The 13,226-nt window shown below is 40.6% G+C and overlaps 1 protein-coding gene across 1 annotated transcript; it reads right to left on the bottom strand.

Moving 5' to 3' along the window:
* On the bottom strand, positions 1 to 522 carry LOC147443568 (lysine decarboxylase 1-like). The gene has a single exon (XM_086527670.1). It carries the CDS (start codon positions 520 to 522, stop codon positions 1 to 3), a length of 522 nt encoding a protein of 173 aa, XP_086383796.1.
* Positions 523 to 13,226: the final 12,704 nt, after the last annotated feature.

Genomic DNA, 13,226 nt, shown 5'->3' with positions numbered 1-13,226 from the left:
TCACCGGCCGGCAAGAATGCAGTCCGGTTTGTCACCGACAACAAAGCCAAAAGCTGGGATGTGGGTGACACCGAAACCATTGAAGGAAGTAGCGAGAGAGTTGGTGTAGGCGCCCATGAAGGGGAACGCTAGCAGGTCGCCGATCTCGAGCTCTGGCAAGGGGTGGCCCTTGAGGAGAGTGTCGAGGGCGCTGTAGGTGGGGCCAACAATGTTGGAAGGAAACAGAGGCAGGCCCTGGCAACTCATGTTGTAGGGCTTGGATCCGCAAGCAAAGGGGACGGGCGGCGGCACGAGCGTGTTGAGGGGTAGCAAAATCATGGGAAAGCTATGATGGGCTCCATTGTTGATCCAGTACTCTCTCCTGCTTCCTCGCACGCGCTTGCCAAAGATGCGCGCCACCAACGTGAAGGGTGCGCATGCAAAATATCGCCCCGGCTCTGCTATGATCTCTATCTTTGTTTCATCACTGCCATTATTGGTGCTAAGATCGGGGAAGTACCCATCCAACGCCTTGTTGATCATCTGTGCCACTTCTCGAGCGCTTATCCCTCCTCCGGTGCTCCCTTCCTTCAGTTCCAAATAATGCAGCTTTTACCTCAAGCATGTCTACATTCAGCGTAAACATTCTACCCACACATTTGCCCTCTATGATCAGCTTACAGCCATTCTGGAAATCTTCTACATAACAGCCATTGGGATTGAAGCGAACCTACAAACCCTGCTCAACCATTTGTCCAACAAAAACAAGATTCTTTGTAATGTTTGGGACATGAAGTACATCTGCTAAGTACTTTGATTTCCCACTCTTCGTATTTAGAGGTATCTCCCCTACACGAGCAATGGGGTGAGATGTGTCATCTCCTGTCTGCACATAGCCTGACACATCTAGTTTGCGCATATCTCTAAACCACTCTCCACGAGACGTCATGTGATTAGAGGCACCTGAATCCACATACCAAACATCATCTTGGGTGGAATTCTCTGCAGTCATTGTATTCATTACATGCTGCATAACAAACATGCGCTCATTTTTGCTGTCATCTGCATCTCTGCTAGTAGATGCATAGTTGCCTTGTTCTCTCTTTCCACTTGCTTTTCCCTTTGGACAGTCACGTGACATGTGACCTCTTTCACCACAAGTCCAACATTCTCTGCTATCTGCAGTATGTGTTGCCTGCTTGATCCTGCACCACGACCTCTTTGACTCCCCCTGCCTTGAAACTGGTTTCCCCTGCCACCTGTATTGTTTTGATTTGATTGACCTTCTTGAAATTGGCCCCTGCAACCCCCTTGGGCCTCGACCACGACCTCTACATCTACCTCTGTTGGAGTTAGAATAGAAGGCCTGTTCAGAATTATTTCTGCCATGAGAAGAAGATGTGTCAAGGTTCTTCTCCTCAAGAATAAGCATAGAAATCAAATCTTGGAACACGGGGATGTCGTCTCTTGTATTCATGGAAGACCTGAAATGTACATACTCATCTCCTAGACCATCCAAGCATGCACGGACAATGTCATCGTTTTCCACTGAGACTTTAATAGATCCAAGAGCCTCGATGATACTCTTGATCTTAAAAGCATAATCATTGATGGAGAGGTTGTTCCTCTTAACCTGATTTAGCTCCGACTTTAGTTGAAGCTTCCTGGCCTTGGTGTTCACCTCGAACACTCTGCCTAAGTTTTTCCATGCAATGGCGGGGGTTTCAGCATCCTGTAGATAGCCCATCATGCCATCTGTGATGCTCATAGAAAGCCAATACATCACTTTGCTCTGGCCTTGTTGCCACTCCCTCAAAGCTTTCCTTTGTTCTGCTATAGCATTTGCCTCGGGAATCTCTGGTTCCTTTTCATTGCCTCCTTCTACATAGTCCCAATAACCTTTTCCTTTTAGGAAATTTGTTATTCTAAACTTCCATGCAGGGTAGTTATTTTTCTCAAGCTTCTCAGTGACAATCTGACTGAAACCGTCCGACATCTTGAAGCACTAAGACAAAATAGCTGCAATCTGCAAAAACCTGCAAATCTGCTGAACCTGCTATCGTGGTACCTGTAACGCTTTCTACACTCAACGAGTGTCCACAATCAATCATGCATACAACCACTGTACTTGTACAGTAAATCTCTGTATACTGCACTTTGGAGACCTATTCAAAAACTCGTACGAAAAACAAGGGATTGTGGATTGCGAACGAAGGGATTGTGATGCTCTTGCTCTCTTAGCCTCTCTTGCCTGCACCAGGCTCTGATACCATGTAAAGAAAGAGGATGCAAGAGAGCTACACAAGACAAGCACAAAGCACACAGAGATGGAAAGCTTCTTCTCCTTCGTACAGAAAAGAGAGTACAAAATGACTAAGTGCTAAAACTGAAAAGTAGCACATATGTACATGCGGTCACTAAGTGTGAACTCGCTAGAAGCGTACTAGGCTAGTACTATAAGTGTAGTCCAGCTGTAGAATCATTGGCAGAGATCCTCCATGTCGGTCACCTAACGTGCCAGTGAGTAAATGTCGTAAGCAGCCAAGACCCGTAGTGGATGCCAGCTCAAGATGTAGAGCTCGACATCTCAACAGGTTCCATTCCCTATTTAGCTTGGATTTCCAATGTGTAAGGGAGAGAGAGCCTGAGAGAGAGAGAAAGAGAGAGAGACAAGTGGATGTCTTTACCACCCCAAGAAATGTTTTCCAAAAAGTATTGACATAGATTTTCCACATATCTCGGCAAGGATTACCTCAGAGAGAGAGAGAGAGATGGACAGAGATAGTTATATAGCAAGGATGATAAAAATTTTCTTTTTCTTTAGATCCTTTGGTGGTGTTTTTATGTTACCCAATATCATCCAAAGATAAAGTGAAAAAAGGGTTTTTTAAGGGGAGTAAACATTGAGGTGCTTGTTAAGGGGGGGGGGGGGGGGAGAGAGAGAGAGAGAGAGAGAGAGAGAGAGAGAGAGAGAGAGAGAGGCCCACCCCCAACCTTGGGAGTATGCCCACTTGGTGGGGGATAGCCCACCAGGTGGACATATCCCCCGCCAATGATTAAAATTTTGAGTTGTCTTAAATCATGAACTTCAAGTTCTCAATTTTTAAATTGTCTACCAACTTGAGACTGTATCAATTCTTACAAAATGGTGTTTAGCATAATATACTTTATCCAATAGTACATAGTATCCATGACCATGCAAACCATATTATCCATGATTAGTACTGTAATACATCAGGTGACAAGTTATGTTGCAGTGTTTATTTTTTGGGAAAAAACATTTGTACATTTGTCATGGTACCCGTTCCATTTTCCAAAGAAATTGATGGGGTCAAAGATCTGACCTTGAATTTGATATCAAGAAAGTTACCCTTTAAAAGAAACTGTGTGATTAATGTTTTGATGCGGTTTTATTTTAATCCGTTAGAAGTAAACATAAAGCTCAGGCGTTGTAAATCATTATATGATGTAGCTACGCATGATGCATTATATATGATGGGTAAGACATGTGCCAATACACATACTTTGTATGCTAACTATGTAGGGCGTTGCTGGCTGCTTGTACGAAAGATACTTGGTGTCCTGGTAATGCGTCTTTTTTCCATGCTATTTCCGTAGTGTATTCCCCAATGAAATGTCTATGTAGAATTATTTTTGTGTTCAAATATGTAGAGCCAAACCTTGTATAAGCTGGTTTAACTGAAATGATATCCAATGGATATATTGTAAAGGTGCCCTCAAGGGACAAGGGTTTGTTGTGATTCATGCACTGTGTAATATACGTGTTATTGATGAATAGACGATCATCCATATACCAATTAGAGTGTATGAAAGCTGAAAGCATATCAGATTTTTTGAGTCTGGATAATTTTCTAACATACTCTAGCTCAAACCAAGCAAGGTATAGATTGCACCATAAAGGAGAACATGAGTATCCCATTGGGATTCCTTTAGTTTTTTGTATATATCAGATGCTAACCTTGAGAAGTAGTTGTCTAACACAAAGATATTTAAGTCTTCAAAGAATTCAAAGGACCATTTTACATCTGAATTCTTTTTTGTAAGGGTGATCTGGTTTTTAGATTATTTAAAATCTTTATAACCTTGACCAGTTATTAATCTTTTAATGTTTCTCAAAGACTCCATTAGGCCATGCTTCCCATGGTGCGGAATTTCTTCATAGCAAGCTTTAATATCATATGTATGGAATATCATATGTATGGATAGAATAAATCCGTTTAAGAAGGTTTATCAAAGCTTCGTTCTGGTTGTTAATGATCCAGTATGCGTCTGTATTAACCTTTGAGAACGTTTGAAGGTTTTTTTGAAGGTTCTCAGTTTATCCAATATGTTCTCTTGATAAACCATGCAAAAATTTAGTTATCATAGTAGCCACAGGGGAGAAAACACAATCATGGGCATTTGTTATCCAACTAAACTTTGATTTATGAATTTTATAATTTCCCATAATGTAGGGAATACCTTGATCAGGAGAAGGTATAACATCAAACTCCTTGCATCGTGAGTTAATGAGTGATACAATGGTGTTATTGAATTCGTGTATAGGCATGAATTCCGAAGAATTCAATCTATTCTTTGCTTGTAATCAATGATTCATTTACAAATAAAGACAGGCGTTTGGGCGGATTTGTCCAAACCACATATAAAGATGTGTTTATGGATAAAATCTATTTCGTGTAAGATCTTGTTCTCCATGAACCATGGAATTTGGTTATGCCTATAGTTAGGGAAGATGGAATGGAAGGTTTTTTCAAGTCTATCTTTAATTACCTGAAAGTGAGACGGTGTACAAATCAGATTTAGTAATTGGCATAATATTGCCCAACCCTTCTTGAACTTGGCTTTCACTGAATGCAAATGTACAGGGACAAGAGGGATATGGTTGAGGCCTTTTGATACATTATCCCTTAATGTGTGGTGTCTTATGAAAGTTGGATGAGTAGTAAGAACATGCTCACCAAGATGGCCAAAATGTTTTAGGAAGTTTTTAAATCGTTTTTGGGTATGGCAAACATAAGGTTTACTAAGATCAAAAGGCTCAAAAAATGTGTCAAAGGGTTTATATAAATACTAGCCAATATTGTTCGTATATTTCCATCCAAATTTAATGTGAAAGTGCCTGAGATTATTTTTTATTCCAATATCCTTTAACAATTCATCAAAAAAAGTGTGAGGGTGTACAAACTCCATAAATTTATTAGTGAAAGTTAGGTGAATAAACCGATGTCTACTTTTTTTACCTTGTTTAAACCATTACACATCATTAGTTCTAGTTATTAAATGTCGTACCTTGTCATCTGTACTAAATTCTAAAATTCTTGGAGTTTTACCAAAGTCCTCAGATCCGCGGAACTGTCGAGGTTGTTTTGATGATGATGCCGTATTGCTTGGTGTGCTAGCAATACGCTTTAGTTGTTCCCTATTGCTAGAGGGTTTGAAAATTGTGTTGATGGTCAAGTCAATTGGGTGATGCTAAACCAGAGAGAGAAATGGAGTCCCTAGTGTATATAATACTAAATGTTTTACTACATCAATCCGATATTCATGAAGAGCATAAAAAACCACTATCGCATGTCGAACTTCAATGGGTAATGATGTTACCCATCCAATCAAAGCATATACTTGTGCGGATGTAGAGGAATAAGGGAAAAACCTTGGGAGGTTTTGAAATACAAACCAAAGAAGGTGATCAAACCATATGATTGTTACTGGGTAGCTTGAATCGGGTTTGTCTTACAAGTACACTTGATGAATGGTCTGTATGTGTTCCATCAATTCTTCAAGAACTTTCGAATGTTGTTTTCTTTCTCATTAAGTGATAGTCCCTTTGTACGGGCAACCATGGAAGTGTTAGAGAACTTTTACTGTCAATGTCCGACAATTTTATATGTTTTAGTGTAAAAGGTTTATCTTGTGATAGTAGATACTTTGATTGAAGTGCCGATATTTTTCATTGTTCTACCACATCAGGTGGTAAACTACAAAGTAGAGTTAAAGAATCAATTGTGAATGGAGCACATTGATTCAGTATCTAGAAAACCCAGAGATCCGTTTTCAAGATGAATAGCATCTAGCTCAATTTGTCTGAAAGGGAGTAGTGGAATGACGTTAGAAAAATTCCTGGGTATAGTCCTTTCAATTTTACAACAAGAAGGGTCATCCGTTAGGCCTAGGGCCTCCTTTTCTTCCTGATCTAAGAGCTCTAGATCTAAAAGCGGTTTCACAATCTCTTGAAACTGCCTAATTGGAAGAGGAAGGATAGGGAGATTATTAATGAAATATAGCTTATTAACTATGGAAGGTAGTGATGAGAAAAAGATGTCTAAATATGATCATTCTTGAGCATCAATAAAGAATAATGATAATAAAAAAGAGCTTAGTGCATTAATTAGTTGTGTAGGATCTTTTCTAGCAAGGCCTAAGAGTTTTAACCAATCATTAACAGAAGCTGTTTTTAAACCTAAAAGCTCTTGTTCTTGTATTGCCTTTTTCTCATAGTCAAGAAGACTTTTATGAAATTCATCCCCTTGAAGCACGAGAGTAGGCATTGTGTACCAATAGGAGGGATATGAATCCTTTTATTGTCAGAGTAACCAAAACCTGTAAGAGATACAATGCAGCCAACGTGAAGGATTTTATGAGAGACAAAATTATAAATAGTGTAGAATGAAGGCAAGTCAATATATGGTAGTTGTCCGACCAAGGACAACTCGGGAAATAAAGAGAGAGAGAGAGGTTAAATTTGATATCCTCTCGTAGAGAACCATATATTGACAGTTGACCAAAATAGACAAGACATAAAAGACAGTAGACAATATAGAAAGACAAAACAGTCAGAAGCTAAATTTCTTTAATTTATGCTGGTACATCTAGTTCTTGTAGGAGACTAACTCATCCTAAGAATCCATGAAAGAAAAGATCTATACTTGCCACCATCCAACACAAACAGCCAGTTAGCACATGGGAAACTTTGATGGGAAGACCGGTATCCAAACAGTCTATTTTGTTTGTTATTGTTGTCCCATAGCCTTAAACCCCTTCACTCTCCTTATATACATTTTGAGGGAGTTTTTTCCTTGCTACTCTACCGGGCATGATCCATTTTTTAAAGGTATTTTCTACAATAGTCTTGTTTGGTAGATTTTTCTCTATCATCGTTTCAATTGGTACAATGGTTGTTTCCGGTTTGATGAGAAAAAGTGGTTTGCATTCTGTCGAAAAATCGCGCATGTCGGAGGGACGTGGATTTCCATTGGAATGTTAACATCGCTTGCGAGTTCATTCTCAAAGGATGGTATCTCCCCCGCAAGTGGGCTTCTGATAGAAAGCACCATACCCTATAGTACAATTTCATAAACCAATTATTGTCTATTAGTGGTCTATGCTAGAAATGATATCTTCTAAGAATAGTTGGAGACAACTAAGGAGGAAAGCATCATTTTTGTATAGAGATTATATTTTAACCTAAAGAACCGATCCCAAAGTTAGAAAGAGTGAGATCTTGAGAGAATATATAAAGAGAGAAAGATAGAGAGAGAGAGAGAGAAAGAAAGAGATCAAGTTTGGGGCCATAAAATCTGTAGACGATCTTTTCAAAGGATTATATGTGTACTACCTTAAATCTAGAAGTACAATATTTTAGTAAAATTTTGGCAGAGTTTTGTTTGTAAGTAGACACATTTTTCAAAAAGTAACCATGTCCTCCTTCTTTAGGAGCCTCACATGAGGATTTAAAAGATAAGCCGAGAACTACTCGACAAATTTTACCTTAGTACGTATCTCACTTCATGGATATGGTTTATGCAGGACTTGACAACAAAAATCTTTTCTATTTTGCCTAAATTTTGGCAGATTTTTTTTTGTAATTAGGTTCGTTTTTCAAATTAAACATGTCCTCCTCTCTGAGGAGCCTCACATGAGGATTTTCTTTTGAATATATAAAAAGGGAAGCTCTTCTTTAATATGCATACTAGTCAACACATTTCCATACCAACTGCCTTTACAAGTTCTTAGTTCAGTCATTAAAATGTACAAAAAACCATTTTCACTGCTTCAGGACCAATTCTTCTTAATACTCGAGAGTAACTTTATTATAAACCTATTTACTTTAGTGTCTAAAAAAACGAACTTATGCCAAATTTTGGTTGGACATCCTCTCAGTAGACTGAAAGTCTACCTGAAAGCTTGGGATCGTCATTTGTATGCTTTGTGTTGAGACTCTGCCGACTGATACCCATGTAAGGCTGTCAAAGAAGACCAAAGAAGATGCTTTTTCATTAGCGGATGTGGGACGCATGTCTAACCTCACCATCCTACCTTATTGCAGTATTAGCGAGAACCACGATTAATTTGTCAAACCATGGGACGAAGCTGACTCGACTAGTGCATAGAGGCTACAAGAGGTTGTCAATCTCTTAACAACTTGCATCTAACTCAAGCTACACTCAAGTGAGTGAAATCACTAAAAGCCAATCACTCATCGGCAAGCAAATCACATCCGTTACAACATCAAATGACATCCAAACGTAACGAAACTTCTAGGAAAAGTTTATAAGACCTAAACACACATGCTTATTGTTTCAAACCCCACTCTAGGTCAAGTTCCAAGATCGCGATTATTAATAGTAGTGGATTTTTGACCTAGTCATTTTCGACCCAGAATGCATCTAAATGCTTAGCAATTATACCACAATACCCCGACTATGCTTAGTTTTTTATTTAAAAGTGTAAATTCCTAGTTATGATGAAATTAGCGGCGATGCCAAAAGCTATGAAATACTATGAACTGCTTACATCAATGCATAGAGCTCTTACCTGCAGTTGCAATGCAACAAATGCAATCGCAATGTGACAACCGGAGAGGGAGTAGGAAGCGCGAGAAGAAGAGAAGTGAGCGCCGTTAGCTCACGCTGTGTATTTCTTATCCAAAAACTTCTAAAAAACTTACAAAAATTTGCTTTTATACCTTAGCCAAAGTTTTCGGGTGGTCAAAACTAATAATCTGGAGTTCTACCAAAGCTGCGTAATAACTGGTTGATACAATCCGGAAGCTTGTAGCCCCGGCTCATTAATTACAGAGTTTATCCGAGAAAATAGGAGTTACAATATTCTCAATTTATCAAAATAATAAATGTTTTACAAAGAGAACTCCAAAAAACGGTGTCCATGTTAGCTTGTTGTTAACTTCTCCCCCTCCTCGCCTGTGTCGTCCCTTGACATAGATTTATGGGCTGAAATAGTCTTTCGTTTGACGGGCTGGTGAGGCGGTCTTTAAGCGCGTCCAATGCCTTCTGGTATCTGATTTTTCTTTCTTTGTCGGGCACTTGCAGAAATTGCATTGTCACTTTATTCTTCAGCTCCACCGATGAGTAGCCTACAAACCTGGATGTAAGGTTGCTGATCATCGGTGCAAATATCTTCATTCGCTAAGTGAAGAATGTAGTGTAGAAGGCTTCTTCAAATGCCAACATATTATTCAATGGCAAGAACATACATCTGGCATAGAAGCCCTAAAGGACTTTTTCCGAAGGTTGCCCACTCAGATCGTAACGTAAAACTTTTTTTTCTTCCAAAAATGATATCCATGAGGCTCCTGTTTGCTCAAGCTCATTAAAAACTTGGATGCATGCATTAGAAAAAGTTTGGACTAAAAAATGGGCCTTGTAAGAATTGTTGATGTGGCATAGCTTTCAAAAAGTGGGGATCGATAAATTTTTTGCAAATAAGATCCAAACTTGTCGAAGGTTGGATATTTAGAATCTACTATTCAAATGCTATCTATTGATATATAGCATGCATGTATTGGAAATTGTCTTCATGTAGATCTAGAAAAAGGTGATTTTAGATTATCATAACGGTAACAAAACCTGGCTGATTGAAAAAAAATGGCATAACTTTCATAGAAGTCATCCAAACTTTTCGGACCTTGGCTCTTTAGAATCCATTTTTCAAGAACTTTCCAATAATAGGTCATATCATGGGGTTCTAAGCAATATTTAGAGGGGTCTACCGGGTTGCTTTCTTTTGTACAACTTTGATGATGTCACACTCTTAAAAGGCCCAAAAATGAGTTCAAAATTTTCCTAATGTGAGAAACATCCTAAAAATCTTATATAACATGGCGCAGGAGAGATCTAGTAGACTCTTGAAGAAAGACATGGAGCCCGTTAGCGTTTTGACCATGTATTCCTCTGTCGCTTGTCCTCTCTCTGGAGCTGGGAGCCTGGGGTAGTTAATCCAAGTTGGCCTCTTCTTTGTCAATGCTTCATGCTCTTTCCATGTCCTTACTCTGGGTACAAGACAGAAGATTGGATCTCTTTGAAGGGATGCAGGTGCTCTTGTGAACATAATCAGTATCTCAAATTCTTGTTTAGCCAGCTCAACCTCCACTTTGGGTGGTCTTTATCTGCACCATCTTCTTGCATATCTTTGTACAGCCTCTCTTTCACCTGTAGTAATTCCACTTTGATGAGAGGGTATGGAAGGGATTGTTGGTGCCATTGCGCATTGATCTGATTGGGAGTGAGTTGAGTCACATTGACAGAGTGTAAAACTCTCAACTCTCAATCCATTGTGGCTTTCCACTGCTCATCCACCTCTTGGGTGATCTTCTCTTTCAGTGCGTCTTCTTCAGCTTTTGACAGCTGGACCATTGACACTGTGTCTGCATCTATGATATTGATCTAAAAATCCTCATCACCACTCGGCTCTATTGTGGACTATGTCTCAAACTCAACAAATGAGATGAAGGGTATGTCTACCTGTGGTGGATTTGAAGTGCCTACCTCTTCCTGCGTGTCTGGTTTCCCATCTTTGAGGAGTTGGTTAACTCGCTTGAGCTGTGCTATTTCCTTTAGGAGCTCCTCTTCTCTCTGTACCCGCATCAGTGCCAGGTCCCTGTGTTGTGATTGTTCCAGCTTTAATTCCAACTCAAGATCTTTGTTTTTCTTCTCTAGTACCTTGTACACTTTGTCAGTTCCTTTGATCGAGGCCACGACTGAATTTTCTCGTATTTGTCATAAGAAAATTGCCTGATCATTGATCCGCTATTCAGAGTACTGCAGAGAAGCATTGGCAACATCTAATTGCACCTAAATTTTTTGAGCTGACAGAGATGTCGTAAGAAGTTCATTCGTAACTTCTGTCAACTACTCATCTTTTGCTTTGCAAGCATTAGATATTTTGGTGAGCAATTCACCTAATTCCTCCATTTCTTTTTGCTGCCTATCCCTAGCTAGCTGGTGCTATTCAGTTTCTGCCTTCTTCTCTTGCACCTGCCTTTGAAGATCGGTGATGACAGTCATTCTGTCTTCAAACTCTTCTTGGAGAGCATCGATCACTATCTCAAGCTCTTTGGCCTTTGTGTTGCGGCTTAGTGGTGCTGAACGGAGTCTCTCCGTCATTTATTGCATTTGCCGTGCATATTCATTGACTTGTACTATTACCTTGTCATTTGACTGGCACTCCTCCTGTCTTGCCAGCTGAGATGTGCCTACAGCCTCATGTGTATCTTTCTGCTACGTCGTAGCTGCTGGTTCTTCTTGTGTGGAGGGTAGAGGGTCGGTCTGCTTCTTTGTCATCTTGAGGCTTTGATGCCTCGACAGTTTCTGGCTGAGTGGAAGTAGAGGGTGTTGGCTCAAACCTTGTTGTCTCTTCTAGTGCCAGCCTTTCTTCCTTCTCTGGCTCGGGTTCTTTCTCTTGTGCAGTGGTAGCCTCTTTTTCTGGCTCTGCTACTTGATCTTTCTCTTCCTCTTACTGGTCCACCTCTTATGCAGATTCTATTTCTTTGGTAGATTCACATTCATTGGTTTTCTCTGGCTCCGCTTCTTCATTGGTGTCTTTGCGCGCAGGTGATGGTGGTGGGCTTGGCATGGGGTGTTCATGTTGCTCGGTAGGTGGTGAGGTTGGTCTGGGAGATCCGTAGCTTTGTTCTTGGGCTTTTGCTCTATTCGTCTCCTCGGCTTGTCTTTGTTCTTCCGCCTCCTTGGCTTTCTTAGCCACTTCTTTTGCCTCCTTCAGCTTGAGGGCTTCTGCTTCTTGGTACATTATTTCCAATCTTTTTGTCGGATCTTCAGTCTCTTTTCTTGTGTGATGCTTCATTCTAAGTCCTTTAAGTCCAGCAAGTACCCATTTCTCTGGGTCCTTCCCTTGTGCTTGTCTACTACGCTGATAGGCCTATTTCTCTCTTTCAAAGCGTGCTTGCTTTTGTGCGGGCTCTTCTTGGTGTGCGCCCACAGCTTTTCTTTTCATTTCTTCTCTACGAGCTCTCTTTTCCTCACTGTTAGAGATCTCATTGTTGTGCCTCTCCGACGAGCTGTGCTGACTCTTCATCGGATTTATATGATCTCGTTCCTGACCTTGTAGCTCTTGGAGAGGGTTATGCTGCCAATATCTAGGTGTTCGGCGGTAAATTGTCAGTCATGCCTATGGAATGATATGCTATCCTCGTCAAGACCTCTGGTGCACCCAAGTAAGTGATTTTGCCTTCCTTCTTGGTGCCCTTCAAAGTGGTCAGGACATACTGTGCATGGTCCACTGGTTTCCTTGTTGTCGACTTAAGAACTTGAGTGAATGTGGTGGCCACGGCGTGATTTGGCATAGTGTACCTTGGTGGCCTTTTTGCCAAGAAATGAAAGTGCTGGAGGTACAAGCGGGCTGGCTCTTCCACTTGTTTGTGAATTAAATCGGCGAATGTATCCGGGAGTGTCTTTTTGGTAAAGTTTCCAGCTGTTTTCCTGTCCCTTGCTCACATGGTCATTCCTTATGTGGGCAGTCTGAGTGCCTCTGCCACTATCTCTTTAGTGATCACTACTTCGACCTTGTTCCCTTGAGTGTCAGATATCTGTGCGGTTTCCTCTTCTTTAATTGTGGATAGAAGCTCGTAAGATTTTTGAAAATCCACTCCGCAAGGCTCTTGTTCATAGAAATCCCTGAGTCCCAGCCTACAGCTAGCTTCTTTGGTTTCTAGCTTGGCGGCTACATCATAGACTTCCTTGGGTAGGAGTTGCAATCCACCTAATCTCCCTCTTCACTTTTGAACCTGCCAGTGAAGACTTTAGTGTGGTGCTCTTCTAGCTGTTCTCTAGAGAGGTATGATGCCTTGGCTGCTTTGACGGACTCGGGCTCTAATTGATAAGCGGGCAGTTCCTATAGTTTCTCTTTTTTGTTGAGCTTCTTCTTGGCCCTCTCCGTTGCTTGCATGGCTCATGTTTAGTGAATAGAGTGCA

This window comes from Adiantum capillus-veneris, chromosome 13 (genome assembly GCF_014529385.1).
Source record: "Adiantum capillus-veneris isolate H3 chromosome 13, ASM1452938v2, whole genome shotgun sequence".
Classification (NCBI taxonomy): domain Eukaryota; kingdom Viridiplantae; phylum Streptophyta; class Polypodiopsida; order Polypodiales; family Pteridaceae; genus Adiantum; species Adiantum capillus-veneris.
This window is presented reverse-complemented; position numbering and strand designations above follow the sequence as displayed.